The sequence below is a fragment of the Limulus polyphemus genome, unplaced genomic scaffold (genome assembly GCF_000517525.1).
Source record: "Limulus polyphemus unplaced genomic scaffold, Limulus_polyphemus-2.1.2 Scaffold1567, whole genome shotgun sequence".
In the NCBI taxonomy this organism is placed as follows: domain Eukaryota; kingdom Metazoa; phylum Arthropoda; class Merostomata; order Xiphosura; family Limulidae; genus Limulus; species Limulus polyphemus.
The window spans coordinates 226,581-239,183 of record NW_013667177.1 but is presented as its reverse complement, the minus strand read 5'-3'; the positions used below and the strand labels follow the sequence as shown (position 1 = coordinate 239,183).

Below are 12,603 nucleotides of genomic sequence, written 5' to 3'. Positions count from 1 at the left end.
GGGCGATTTTTCTGTCGTTGTGTTGAGTTAGCTTGTTAAGTAGATGGGTGTAATCTAATTTAACAACGGCGTTCCGAAGATTGGTTGTATTGACGTTAAACTTTTCAGTAAGTTGTCTCTTCTGACGGTGTTTCAGTCGAAGTTCTTGATCCAACAATTTCTTTTGACAGGTCCTGTAAGTTGAAGAATTTTGTAGATTTCGATTGGATAATTTAAAATGGAGGAACTTAGGAATGATTCTGGCGTCAGAAGGACTAGCTCCCCAATGCTTGAAGTTCTTGCGACGATTTACACACCAAAATGTTGCATTTTAACTTGGGGAGTGCAGAAGTAGTATAGAGTTTCACTAACTTTAACACGATGTCCATCAAGATAACTGCTGCCTTCATAACGACTGCCATTCATTATAAAATATTCTTTGGTGTTGTGTACAAAAGAGGGGAAACAAGTAATAAAAAAAAGAAAAATAAGGATGATGTAGGGATGGCAATGCCAAAAAGTACAAAAACAAGATAGGGATGAATACACAAAAACCATACATAAATCCTTACATAAGTAGCCACTGAGTCAATGTTACAACCTTATGGGAATTAACCATTATAAGACTTTATAGCATTATTCAGTTTAAATACTTTTACTCAAACCTGAATCTATGTAAATGAGAGGAATTCAACATTTAGCTGTAGATAAAATCTTTTTTGTTTGTTTGTTTGAAAAATTTGGCTACTTATGTGAGGAGTTTTGTATGGTTTTGTGTATTCATCCCTACCTTGTTTCTGCACTTTTTTGGCATTGCCATCTCCACATCATCCTTTTTTTTTTACGTACAGTACCTACACAAGAAAAATTATGTGGACTTTTAAGGAACGTTGGACTTTCTATTCTGTTAGAGCAAGTGAAGCTATATATCTTAGATGATGCTGTAGCAAGCTATGCTACACATCTAGGTGATGGAAGGATATATACATATATGTATAGGTCTATGCTCTACTTAGTAAATTTTTGTGAAGTTAATTGGAAGTTGCTTCGAGGACGTTTTATTCAAATGTGTAATCCAAAGGTTTTCCCGCCTTTTCTGCACATATTTTTTTTGTTTGATACTTCTCTTTTGCTGATTTTTTACATTAAGTTTTTTCTTCGCATTATTGTTCCTTCTCCGTTCATCATTGGCAAGTAATTTGTATCTGTGAGTTTCCGAATTTATTCTTAATTCAAAGCTGGGGGTAAAAGTTGACCTTTTAAAAACAAGATCGGTTAGACTGTTGTTCAAGTTCTTCCCTAAAGTTATGAACTCTTACTTCAGTCTTGGCGTGCTTCTATCTTGTATCATCTTCCTACCAGTCACGGCCTTACGAGCATTATTCTTCGCTCTGTTGCCCGAAATGTTCCTGTGCAAGATATTTTTTCTTCTCTTCCTATTTACACCCACGTGGATGGAGTTCATCGAATTACTTCAAGAAAAACGGAAAAAATCTTGAGTTTTATCTATGTGATTGTAACTTATTCTTCTCAAACTCAATAACTGCTTCATCCTTGCCTTTGGATTATTCCACTTTCCTGCTGAAAAGCCAAGTCAGAAATATTTCAACCGTTCTTTTAAATCTATTGGAACTTCTTGTCTTTTTTATACCCCATTAATTTCAGTTTCTACACATAAACTTGTAAGTTAACTTAAACTCTACTCCTTTTTTCATTAACCAAAAATGTATGTACAGTAAGCCTTCATCACTCCCGGAGTCTAAACAGCCCTTACCAAATGTCATAAACCTACGCAAGCTTACTTGAACAACCTGCTGTTCTCGAGGTGACACTTCTCCCGTTGTCGTCACTCAGATTTTACGGAACTTTTTTTGACCAATAGTCTCAAATAATGACCCGGAAACACCCTGGGTCTACCCAGTCTGTTGTTACTTTTTTGTCCTCTGACACTGCTACACGAACGTCAACTTTTCTAGTATGCTTTGTCCACAAGCCAAATTTGGAATTCAAAATCGTCCATTTTCATAGTTTTTCGTATTGACTTTTATTCTACCTTTTTATGCGTACTTTTATGTATTTCTATCACCGTTATGTTGTTGTCCTTACGTCTTTACAGAATATTGCGTTACCATGAGGATTTATGAAGATATATCTGTGTGCTTCTGTAGTCGTTTTGTGCCATTTCCACAATGACTGCCATTCATTAAACTCCTGGTGTTCACAATGTATAACTATCTAGTCTACCAGTTACTAAACTCCTGGTGTTCACAATGTATAACTATCTAGTCTACCAGTTACTAAACTCCTTGTGTTCACAATGTATAACTATCTAGTCTACCAGTTACTGAACTTTATGATTTCTTCATCTTTCCGAGTCACTAATTATTTGCTTCAAGCTACAGTCATAATTCTACCTAAGTGTTTGAGAAATTTAAACACTTTTGCAACACCTCCTATTCTCCAACACCTGATGTTTATCCAACGTCGTTGACTAGGAAAACAAGAACAGATGGAACTATAGGGAAGAACCTCAAGAGACATATCCCATAATGTCGCAAATGAGCAACATCTTCCTTTGCTAGGCCTGTAAACAGTTCTGGGCAGTATTAATATGTTGTTTCAAGGGTATTTTGAGCAGTTGTGGTATTTCTTAAGCTTAAATATTGATATTACAATGGAATTTTATTTTCGGCTGAGAAGTCAAGATACTTTATTAGATTTCTCTATTCAAACATTCATTTTGTCCCTGCTATATTTAGCCTAATTTTCAAACTCTGTCATGATAATCAAAACATGTATACAAAAAAAAAAAAATCGTACCAGTAATTTCTTTTCCTAAATAGTATTCTTCTTTTTAGGCAGTGAGCTGAGCTAGCAGAAACAACCAAATCCCGTGCCCAAAATTTTCACTCGTGACCAGATTCCCATAGCGTCACCATGTGTTACAAAAGTTATGAAACGGTAAGTACACACTTTGGTTTCTTAACAATGTATAACTGACATTGTGCATTTTCGTTAAATATACCTATATTTTTCTCAATGAAAACAATCACTTGTACTGACAAGTTTGCTAACTGGAGAATTAAGAGGTGCGTGTACAAGTTCCCAAATTCTGGTGAAAGTGGGATTCACCGAAGGCGGAGTCGACTCTTATCTGTTTAGTAGGTAGTAATATCACCTTTTATGTGAGAATTGTTACATTAACGTCAAGTTAACTCAGTATTTGATGTTAAATCCTTAGAGACGTAAACAACAAAACATTATTCAGCATTAACCAGCTAAGCTTTTCCTTGACGATATTCTTTTTCTCTACATCATTCTATATGCATTTCCCCTTCATTTCTAAAACCTTCCTGTTTTGTGATTATAATGAACTAGGACAAGCTAGCTAAGTAGCACCCCTGCAGGTGTTTCCTTTCTGTTTCTGCTGTTTTAATTACATGCAAAAGATCGCAAACAAAGCTAATAATAGTTTCAGCATAATATAATTATCATCCATTATAACGATATATATAAATAATATGTATATATAAACTACAGGGAATGGAACTACTCTCGCTACGGCATTAACGCCAGGATTAGATTAATTAGCTTACTTATTTTAACGTATGATATGTATTTATGAATGCTTTTGCACTGCGTTGTGATGGGCGCTTAAAATCGCAAGATGTCCTTAGCCTGTCAATTAATTAAACCATTGATGATAAAATAAAGCCTGAAGAGCGGTACAGTACATTCTTAATTTAAACAAAAAAAATCGTTCAGGCAGAACTTAAAGTGAGTCACTTAAATTTATTAAATCAGTACAAAAATTATTTTCATTAAGTCCATTCATCGTGGAAATAGATGGCGAACATTTCTCAAAATCGTTTTGAACTTCTGATTGTAAATAACCCATTTAGGCCAGCGGTTTCCCCAAACTCAGTAAAGTTTACATTGCGCCCCCTTTCATTCACATTAAACTAATTTTCGCAAGTGATAACAGCAAAATAAACATTTTCTTTACCTGTTTTTAATAATTATATAAAATGAAAAAAAAATTGCTTGTAAATAGTGAGTAAATGCGAGAGCAGAGTGATTGTTTTTATTAGGTTGTCGTCGTCTCAAACTTCTGTTTCTTCCGTCGTTATTTTTGGGTTCTCCCGCCAAAAGCCCCCCCCCCCCCCACCAGTTTGGAAAATACTGCATTACGCAGTTCTAATAAATACTTCATGGTGTCACCCGCCAATCAACGTACGATCACGAATACTGTACTACGCTATTTGCTTTTGATAGACAGAATAAATAGTTACTGTGATAATTTTGATATATTATGCGTAGGTAATTTCACGTGTTAAATATGGAGGTACCAAGGGTTGAGTGATCATGATTTCTAGTAAGTATAACACTGGAGCTTAGAAGCGTACAGTGTGTTGCTAATAATATTATTTTTAAACGGCACTTGCAAATTGGATATGACACAACCTGTTATAATGTTACAATTGAATTCTTTCGGGATTAACAGATGATTCACAGACGTAATGAGAAACGAAACTTAATGATTTATTGAAAACGCACGAGTATTACAGGCTATGTAGAATATAGAATTCCTGTATATCTACAAATTAACATGTTAACATCTGCACGAAGTCTTCTACTTTTAAAAGACCCGAATTATTTCTAATTCAATCACTATTTACATTTAATTCTGACTGACTCATAAAAATGCTCACTCTTATAAGAGAAAGCTACATATTAAAATAAATTTATTCTATCTTGGTTCCATGATAAATATTCCAGATGATGCATCGAAAAATATACGATACATTCCTCCCTGACCCCCCAGTGGCACAGCGGTATGTCTGCGGACTTACAACGCTAGAATCCAGGTTTCAATACTCGTGGTGGGCAGAGCACAGATAGCCCATTGCGTAGCTTTGTGCTTAATTACAAACAACCAAACATTCCTCCCTAACTTGATAAACATTATCATAAAGAATATTAAAAAACTGTAGCATCATAAAACAAAATAATCTTACTAAAACCTACCACATGAAACAGTTATGAAATTAGTAGCATAATAATGTATGCTGTTAAAAAATAACTACATGTTTAAACCCTCCTGCCAAACAACGAAACATAAAAAACATACCTTTTGTTAAATAACTAGTAATTAAGACTGAACTTTAATAGAACAAAATGTAATGTTTTTATATCTCTGACAATCTTTGGGAACACTTGTCTTCCCGAAAGCGTGGCCTAGTGGCTAGTGTGTCCGAGCTATAAATTTGTGTTTTCATGATTCCTAATACCAGACAACAAAAATGCGCTTCGCACTGTGGGTGACGGTGAAATCATACTAATTAGTCAGACAAGAGTAGCTCAAAGGTTAGCAGGGGGCATTGTTGACTAGCTGCCTTTTCTCTAGTTCCATGGTGCGCAAGCTATGGGCGCGGAGAGTCGATAGTTTGATTAGCTCATGTATTTATCTTTGATTCCATCATTAAAACTACCCACTATGTCCTTTACCCATTTCATCGCTTCTCCATTATAACTCAGTACTGTTTCTATGTAGGCCTTATAGGCATAGAGATTGTGAGACAAATAAATGAGTTTGTCATTTAGGTGTACATCGAATTGAGAAAATGGAGGATAAAGAAACAGATTGGCAGGAGCAGACTTATATTTATCTTTTTATATGTCTGTCCCATCACCTTTAACAATATTTGTCTTCACAGGAAGATACAACTGTGCCAGAACTATGTATTCATCTCCCGATCCTGATATAGAAAATTTTATGGGTCCACTGTCAGTCACTGATGAAAGAGGATAATATTCTGTCCATTGACCCTCTTCAAACAGTGTTTGTGTAGGAGAGAGAGAGAAAATAAATCTAGTTCCATCTTTGTACACTGACAGGACTTTTCATGAGGTAGAAGGGATATAATTACTTGTGAAAAATATCAGGGCTGGATGTTCTCTGTCTCATGGTTTTAGTGATTCCATTGCAGGGTGTTTGCTTGTCCTCCATTTATTAAGTACAACAATCTGTGTGACATCTCGAGTTATCTCTTGAGCCCCTTCTTTTGCACGTTGTTTTCTGGCATCAACAAATAGTTTCCCTTGTATGACATCTGATGCTAAATTTATACCTGATTTAACTGCTTGTTTTTCTAAAGGTAATGCTCCATTTTTCAGAAAAGGTATGGGTGAACGAAATAGGTTGCTTAAGGCATCTCTTGAACTGTGACCTCCTTGCCATTGACTACCTGCAAAATATGGTAATTCATTTCCCACCTGGTAATTTCTGATGATGAAAGTGAAATGTAATGATGATTCTTCCATGTCATACACCAACCCAGGTCATCCTTTATATCTATCTCAATAGTCTGAAATCTCTTTTTAGATACAAGTCTGTAATAAGGTTTCAGAAATGTTTCAGTGATCATGTCTCCATCCTAACCTTTAACTTGAACGATTCAGAACAGTGGCGTGTGTTCATCACCAACGATACTAGGTTCCACAATATCTGGATAAACATAGAGTGAATAATATCCTTCATGGATATTCACAGTATGAGGAACTATAGTGGGTTCTGATACTATATGATTATTCTCAAATCCAAGTAGTACAGATAATATGGGATCACACACATTATGCCAACTAAGTGGATACTGTAGTTGAGCCAAGGCAACTTCCCACAAGCCATCGTGGTTAATAGATCTTGGAAGATATGTTATATAATATGTCAGAGTATTGTTCGCAAAATAGTTCACAGAACTATAGCTGGGTAACATCCCATACAACTGATCCATGTTGAATAATGGGTAATAGAATTATACATAATATTTTATGATGGCAGCAGATTCAGATCGGTTTGAGGGATCCAGCTATTAAACTTATCCTTTCCATAAAATACTCTTTGTTTTTACCCCTTTCTCATTCACGTAATATTTCTTCCAGAGCACATACATTGTCCAAGGACTTGATAACATGTAATTCAGATTTGTAAAATGTTCCATCTAATTCTTCTCTGAGATAGTCTTGTAGTTTGTACACTGAGGTCTTTCTCACCTATTTCTTGTGAATTGTAAGTATTTCATCTGTACACCTAGGGATACATCTTTTCTTAAATTGACATTTTGCTTTACTGATTCAAACTTGATCACCCACCTGGAATTGAAATTTCACTTTAGTGTGTGGTTCTTAAAGAGTTTTCCACACCACAGTCTGATTAACATCAACCGGTAAAATTTTAATACCGTGGTGATACGACCTATTATAGGCACTGACTAAATTTTTTAACACCAAGATGTACTTGAATGTTCTATGATGGGTAAAATAGCGTAACACTTTAGTTTCCAGGAGATGAGATTGTAGTGTACATGTCTAACTGATATATGTCCATATGTTGTGATGACTTTGGCTGTGATAGATGTTGAAGTATTGTATCTGAAGGACGGACCACACACACACACACACACTAATTAAAAAAATTAGCATTCAAATGTTTATACAGTAATTATATAGGTGTGTTTTTCTCTGAACAACTGTTTTTGAAGCAATTTCTATCAGAATCAGATTTCAGACAATGTGTCTAGGTATGTAAAAATATTCACAGAATATTCTGGAAAGATGGAACCATCCAGTACATCTATTTGTGGAATGTGGTAGTTTGCTAAGACAAAACTTTACAACTTGATTTATGAAGTTGATTAACTCTGGGACAACCAATTGACTCCATATTATAGCAGAGAATTTGTGAGAGACTTCTCAACAGTTTGATTTTCTCACTCCCCTTGGTAAACAGCTCTACACTGTCCAGTTCATAATAATGGCATAACTTATAATTGTAGTGCTAAACAGGTCAATGTTATATTTAAATGTATTGTAAATGATTTTATAAATATATGTGTAAATAAATAGATTTATATATTGTTCACATACTCTCTTTTTGTCATTTATTCATCCTGACACCTAGAGTTAAACAACACCACAATTTGCCCTGAACATTAGCTAAAACTACACAAAAACAAATTAAAGATATGATTGCCTGAGCTAACAATGATTTTAACTTGTATTTGTGAATGCTCTTTAAATGTTTTAAAGGGTAATGTTCCCATGAAGAACATACAAAAGTACACATGTGATGTTAGATCATGATGAAGGTATATAGATATATACAAGGACTGCTCAAACTCAAATGGATAAAAATATTATATTAGGTGTTTTTCTAGTTAGAGCTGGTAAACTAAACATACATGATTTTAGGAATTTAAATTGATTTTGCTGAGAGTGGTGAATTTATTCAAGAGCTATCTGACTACTTCTGCAAAAATGATTAAATGTAATTATTATAGTTATATCCATACAAAAAAAATATAGTCAAAATTTGGGTCTAATAAACATATTAATGATATATTTGTAAAATACCTTTACTAAATATACCTTTATTTATGTATACCAAATATCAAACAAATATTGTACTATGATTAATTGTACATCGAGAGCTCTGGCAATGGGCGAAAGACCACTGGATGTAGCAGATACAGTGTGCTTACAATTTAAGTAACCTAGCATTCATTTATCTTTACTTAGTTGTACAGCTTTTCGGGTTAATTTGCATGTGGTTGGATATTTTGTCTTATCAGATACTGGCACGTATTAGAATAGCACTAAGCTGTTTAAACGTCTGTATTGGGTACAACAAAATAATGTTAACCATTTTCTGTCATTTTTACAAGTACATTAGACAGAAAACAAAATTTTAATTTTGGAAGACATATCAGTAATTTAAATAATAATATCCCAATTTTGTTCCCTGACATGCTACAACATCCGTGGGCGATATTCTCAAGAGCAGTGTTAACCTTACGAGTAAGAGCATGTAACTAAAATGGCAGGATGATTGGTTGAAAATATTTATCAGAAATTAATCTGAATTTCTGACCTGTAGTTTGATGAAAGAGACCAAACACAATATGAAAACAAGTTGTAAATTAATCTTTATTTATAAACAAATAACCAAAGTGACAAGTGCACAAAGACATAAGTCAACAATGAAGAAATAACTCTAATTAGAAGGATTTATAGATGAAATTCTGACGAAAAGCAGAATGAGACAGAGCACAACAATTATATACGAACCACAATAGCGTAATCTCTCTCAGAGTACATGCTTATTAATAATTGTGTAAGCTGTTAATGTACTAATAACGATCCACAGAAATACGTAAAATCTTCATTCTTGTGATTTCTTTTCCTCTGTGCTCCTAGTTAATGCACATTTGTTTATGACATTTCTTTTTTTGTACAGATCAGTTTTTGTTGGTGGACATACATTACTGCAAATACGTGAACGCTTTTAAGTATATTTAGGTTGTGTGTAATGGTCAGGGTTACCTAAGTGAATCTTGGGAGCAAAAACTAGTTTTTGTTTTGTAGTGTAATGTTAGTAGTATGAGACGTCACTTGGAAGCCGGAAGTAAACAAGACCTCACTTCGACAGTAACTATAGTATGTACCCATTGACCTTATGAAAACTTGCAAGAAAGTTCAATCAACAGGTGCTCAATGTAAATATTAAATGTGAGAAACTTTTTTCGTCAGTAGAGGTGATACGTGCAAACATAGCTCTCTCTCTCTCTCATGTAATTTGTCTTGTTTCATTTAGAAACAATATTATTATGTTATAGAAAGATTAATATACATCACTCTGAAATTTTTTTTAAAATGAACCTTTTGTACAAATATGTATTACGTTTTCCACTTAACTGTAGCTTTTGTGACGTAGATAATGTAGATACTCTCTTTTTTTCGTTTTGATTGAGATAAGATATATATACCCATTGCAATAATAGGGTAAAAAGTATTCCATATTCAGAAGCATTTAAAATATTTAGCTGATATTTTGTAGGTCTTGATTTGTCTTATATCATTATAATAAAGACGCACATGGCCGGATCTACCTATAGGTGAGTTACAGAACCGCCTAGGGCCCCACGGTCTGACGTAGTTATGATTTGTTTTTGTGTTTGTTTGTAGTTAAGCAAGAAGCTACAAACGAGCTGTCTGTACTCTGCCTACCACGGTTATCAAAACCCGGTTTCTAGCAATGTAACTTAGTAATTAAAAAAGTAAAATGCTTTAAGAAAAATCAATTTTAGTAGTCCTGCTTCAATAGAGTATAAGCATTGAGATGAATAGATTATTTTAAAATTTCTATTTAATGCTGCATCTACTATGCATTGTACTCTACAATATCATAATGTTGAACCCTCAACTAATTATTCATGATCATACTCTCAATTAATTCATTGTTACATAAGTGTGCATGCATAAAACAGTATTATGGAGTTCCGCAGCTATCATTTTAAGGTAGTTTTTTTTAGTATTAAAACAAAATTTTACAGTAAAAACCCCTCACTTTCAGTCCCACGACGATTAACTTTGTGTTTAATTTTTATCTGACTAAACTTCTTCCCGTGACTTTACTCTCTTCTGCTCTTTTTTTCGTCTGCTTACCGCTATTTATACATCTATCACTTAGGCCTTCTACAAGTTCCTATATCCTCGACATCAATGAATTATAAACACAATGTACGATTCTTACCGAGTTACGTAACCAAACTTGTCATAACTATCGTCTTTAACTCTCTTGTTATGGAAAAAACTAAACAATCATGAGATATTCACAAAATAAATATGTTAATAATACCTACACTAAACAGTCTTATATATCTGACAAGATATTTTAAAAGAAAGAGGCGTGCTGACTTGGAAAACTCACTAACACATTTGAAACGATCTATCAGTAAATATTTGAAAAAAAGGTGGTTAGAGAACTGGGCCTAGTAAAAATGTGTGAATAATCTACTAGAGAATGATAAATATTGCGAAAGTAAAAGTGAAACTTTTATAAGTGTTCTTAATAACTCGGTAGGGTGTGAGGATTTGGATACGATTGTAAGTTTTAATTCAATTGTTTCAGCAGCAGCAGTAGATAATATTACCACTTTAAATTATCCTGATGAGTTGGTTTTACCATTAAACGATAATCATGTATGTAATGTTATTCAAAAAGGCCCGATTCGATCATCAGAGAAAAATGTGACATTTTTAGTTCATTTTATTGTAAGCGTATTTTAAGTAATGGTCAAAAGCATGATCGATGATGGTTGGTATATTATCGAAGAAAAGACTGTATTTTGATTTGCTTGTTGTTTATTTTCAAAATTACAAACAAGGATGTGAAAGGTTGTTCAGACTGGAAAAACCTGAGTTTGATTTTCAAATCACATGAAAATAATATAGAATGTGTAATGAAATGGCTAGATTATAAAAGCAATTAATACATAAATATAAACTCAAATAGAGAATTCATGGCAGAGAAATGTTTTAGAAAAACTCCTTGCTTTAGTGCAGTTTTTGGCATCACATAACTTAGCCCTTTATGGTACTATAGAACATGATGTAAATGAGTTTGGGTTTTTTAGAATTTCGCGCAAAGCTACACGAGGGCTATCTGCGCTAGCCGTCCCTAATTTAGCAGTGTAAGACTAGAGGGAAGGCAGCTAGTCATCACCACCCACCGCCAACTCATCGGCTACTCTTTTACCAACGAATAGTGGGATTGGCCGTCACATTATACCGCCCCCACGGCTGAAAGGGCGAGCATGTTTGGTGTGACGGGGATTCGAACCCGCGACCCTCAGATTGCGAGTCGAGCGCTCTAACCACATGGCCGTGCCGGGCCCTTTTGAAAGGTGGACCTTTCGAAAGCACTCGGGTTATAGAGTTTTTATCATCTTGTATCAAGACTTCTTGAATCTACGTGTTTTTCTGGAGTCATTTCAGTTAAGGTACTTTTAGTTATTAAAATGATTTACAAGCAATGAGCTTTGAGACTTGATGAATAAATGCATTTCATATTTCATATTGGCTATGCCGGGTCCGATGTAAATGAGCCTGTAAAAACTTTTAGCAATTTCTTTTGATTGTTTAAATAATTGGTAAATTTTATCCAATTATACAAGAACATTTTGGTCGTGTCATGAGGAATGAAATACACTCTCGCTACCTCAGTAGGACAGTCGGAAACGAAGTGATTGATTTAATGGCTAAAAAGGTAAAAAGGCGAAATATTGAGTCATGTTGAACAAATGACAATGATATTGCGCCATGTTGGATGCAATACTGGAGAAATTGAAGAGTATTTTATTGATTTTCTGTCAGTGATAGAAACAACAGGAATAGATAGATCTATCTAAAATCATTTTTTTGCGGAAATAGAAAACTTCGGCTTGAACATCCAAGATTATCGTGGACAAGGCTATGACAAATATGCGTGGGGAAAAGAATGGTGTAAAAGCAAGAATATTTCAAATCAATCCATGAGCTTTCTTCCGTCCCTGTTGTTGTCATTGTTGGAATTTGACCTTAGAAGATGCTGCTTCATTTTTTTGATTTACTTCAAAGGCTTTATACGTTATTACCTTAAAACCATTTGCGGAAACTAGATAGGAGTGCCGCTAGTTAATGTAAAAGCTGTTCGATTTCAACTTACAGAGGTCTGTAATGCTCTACTGAACTATCGGCAAACTGTAAAGATGATCCCAAACTTCGTAGTGAAAGCGATTCATTCAT

General features: G+C 34.4%; 1 protein-coding gene across 4 annotated transcripts in view; it reads left to right on the top strand.

Moving 5' to 3' along the window:
* LOC106464130 (glucose transporter type 1-like) overlaps positions 1–12,603 on the top strand; it is a 77,132-nt gene that overhangs the window by 2,152 nt on the left and 62,377 nt on the right. For all 4 annotated transcript variants that reach the window (XR_002611657.1, XR_002611656.1, XM_022391812.1 and 1 more), the window contains exon 2: positions 2,838–2,940. Coding sequence is in view for 2 of the 4 variants with exons in the window: in XM_022391812.1 (XP_022247520.1) it covers positions 2,917–2,940 (24 nt within the window). In the remaining 2 variants the exon portion in view is untranslated. The remainder of the gene's footprint in view (positions 1–2,837; positions 2,941–12,603) is intronic.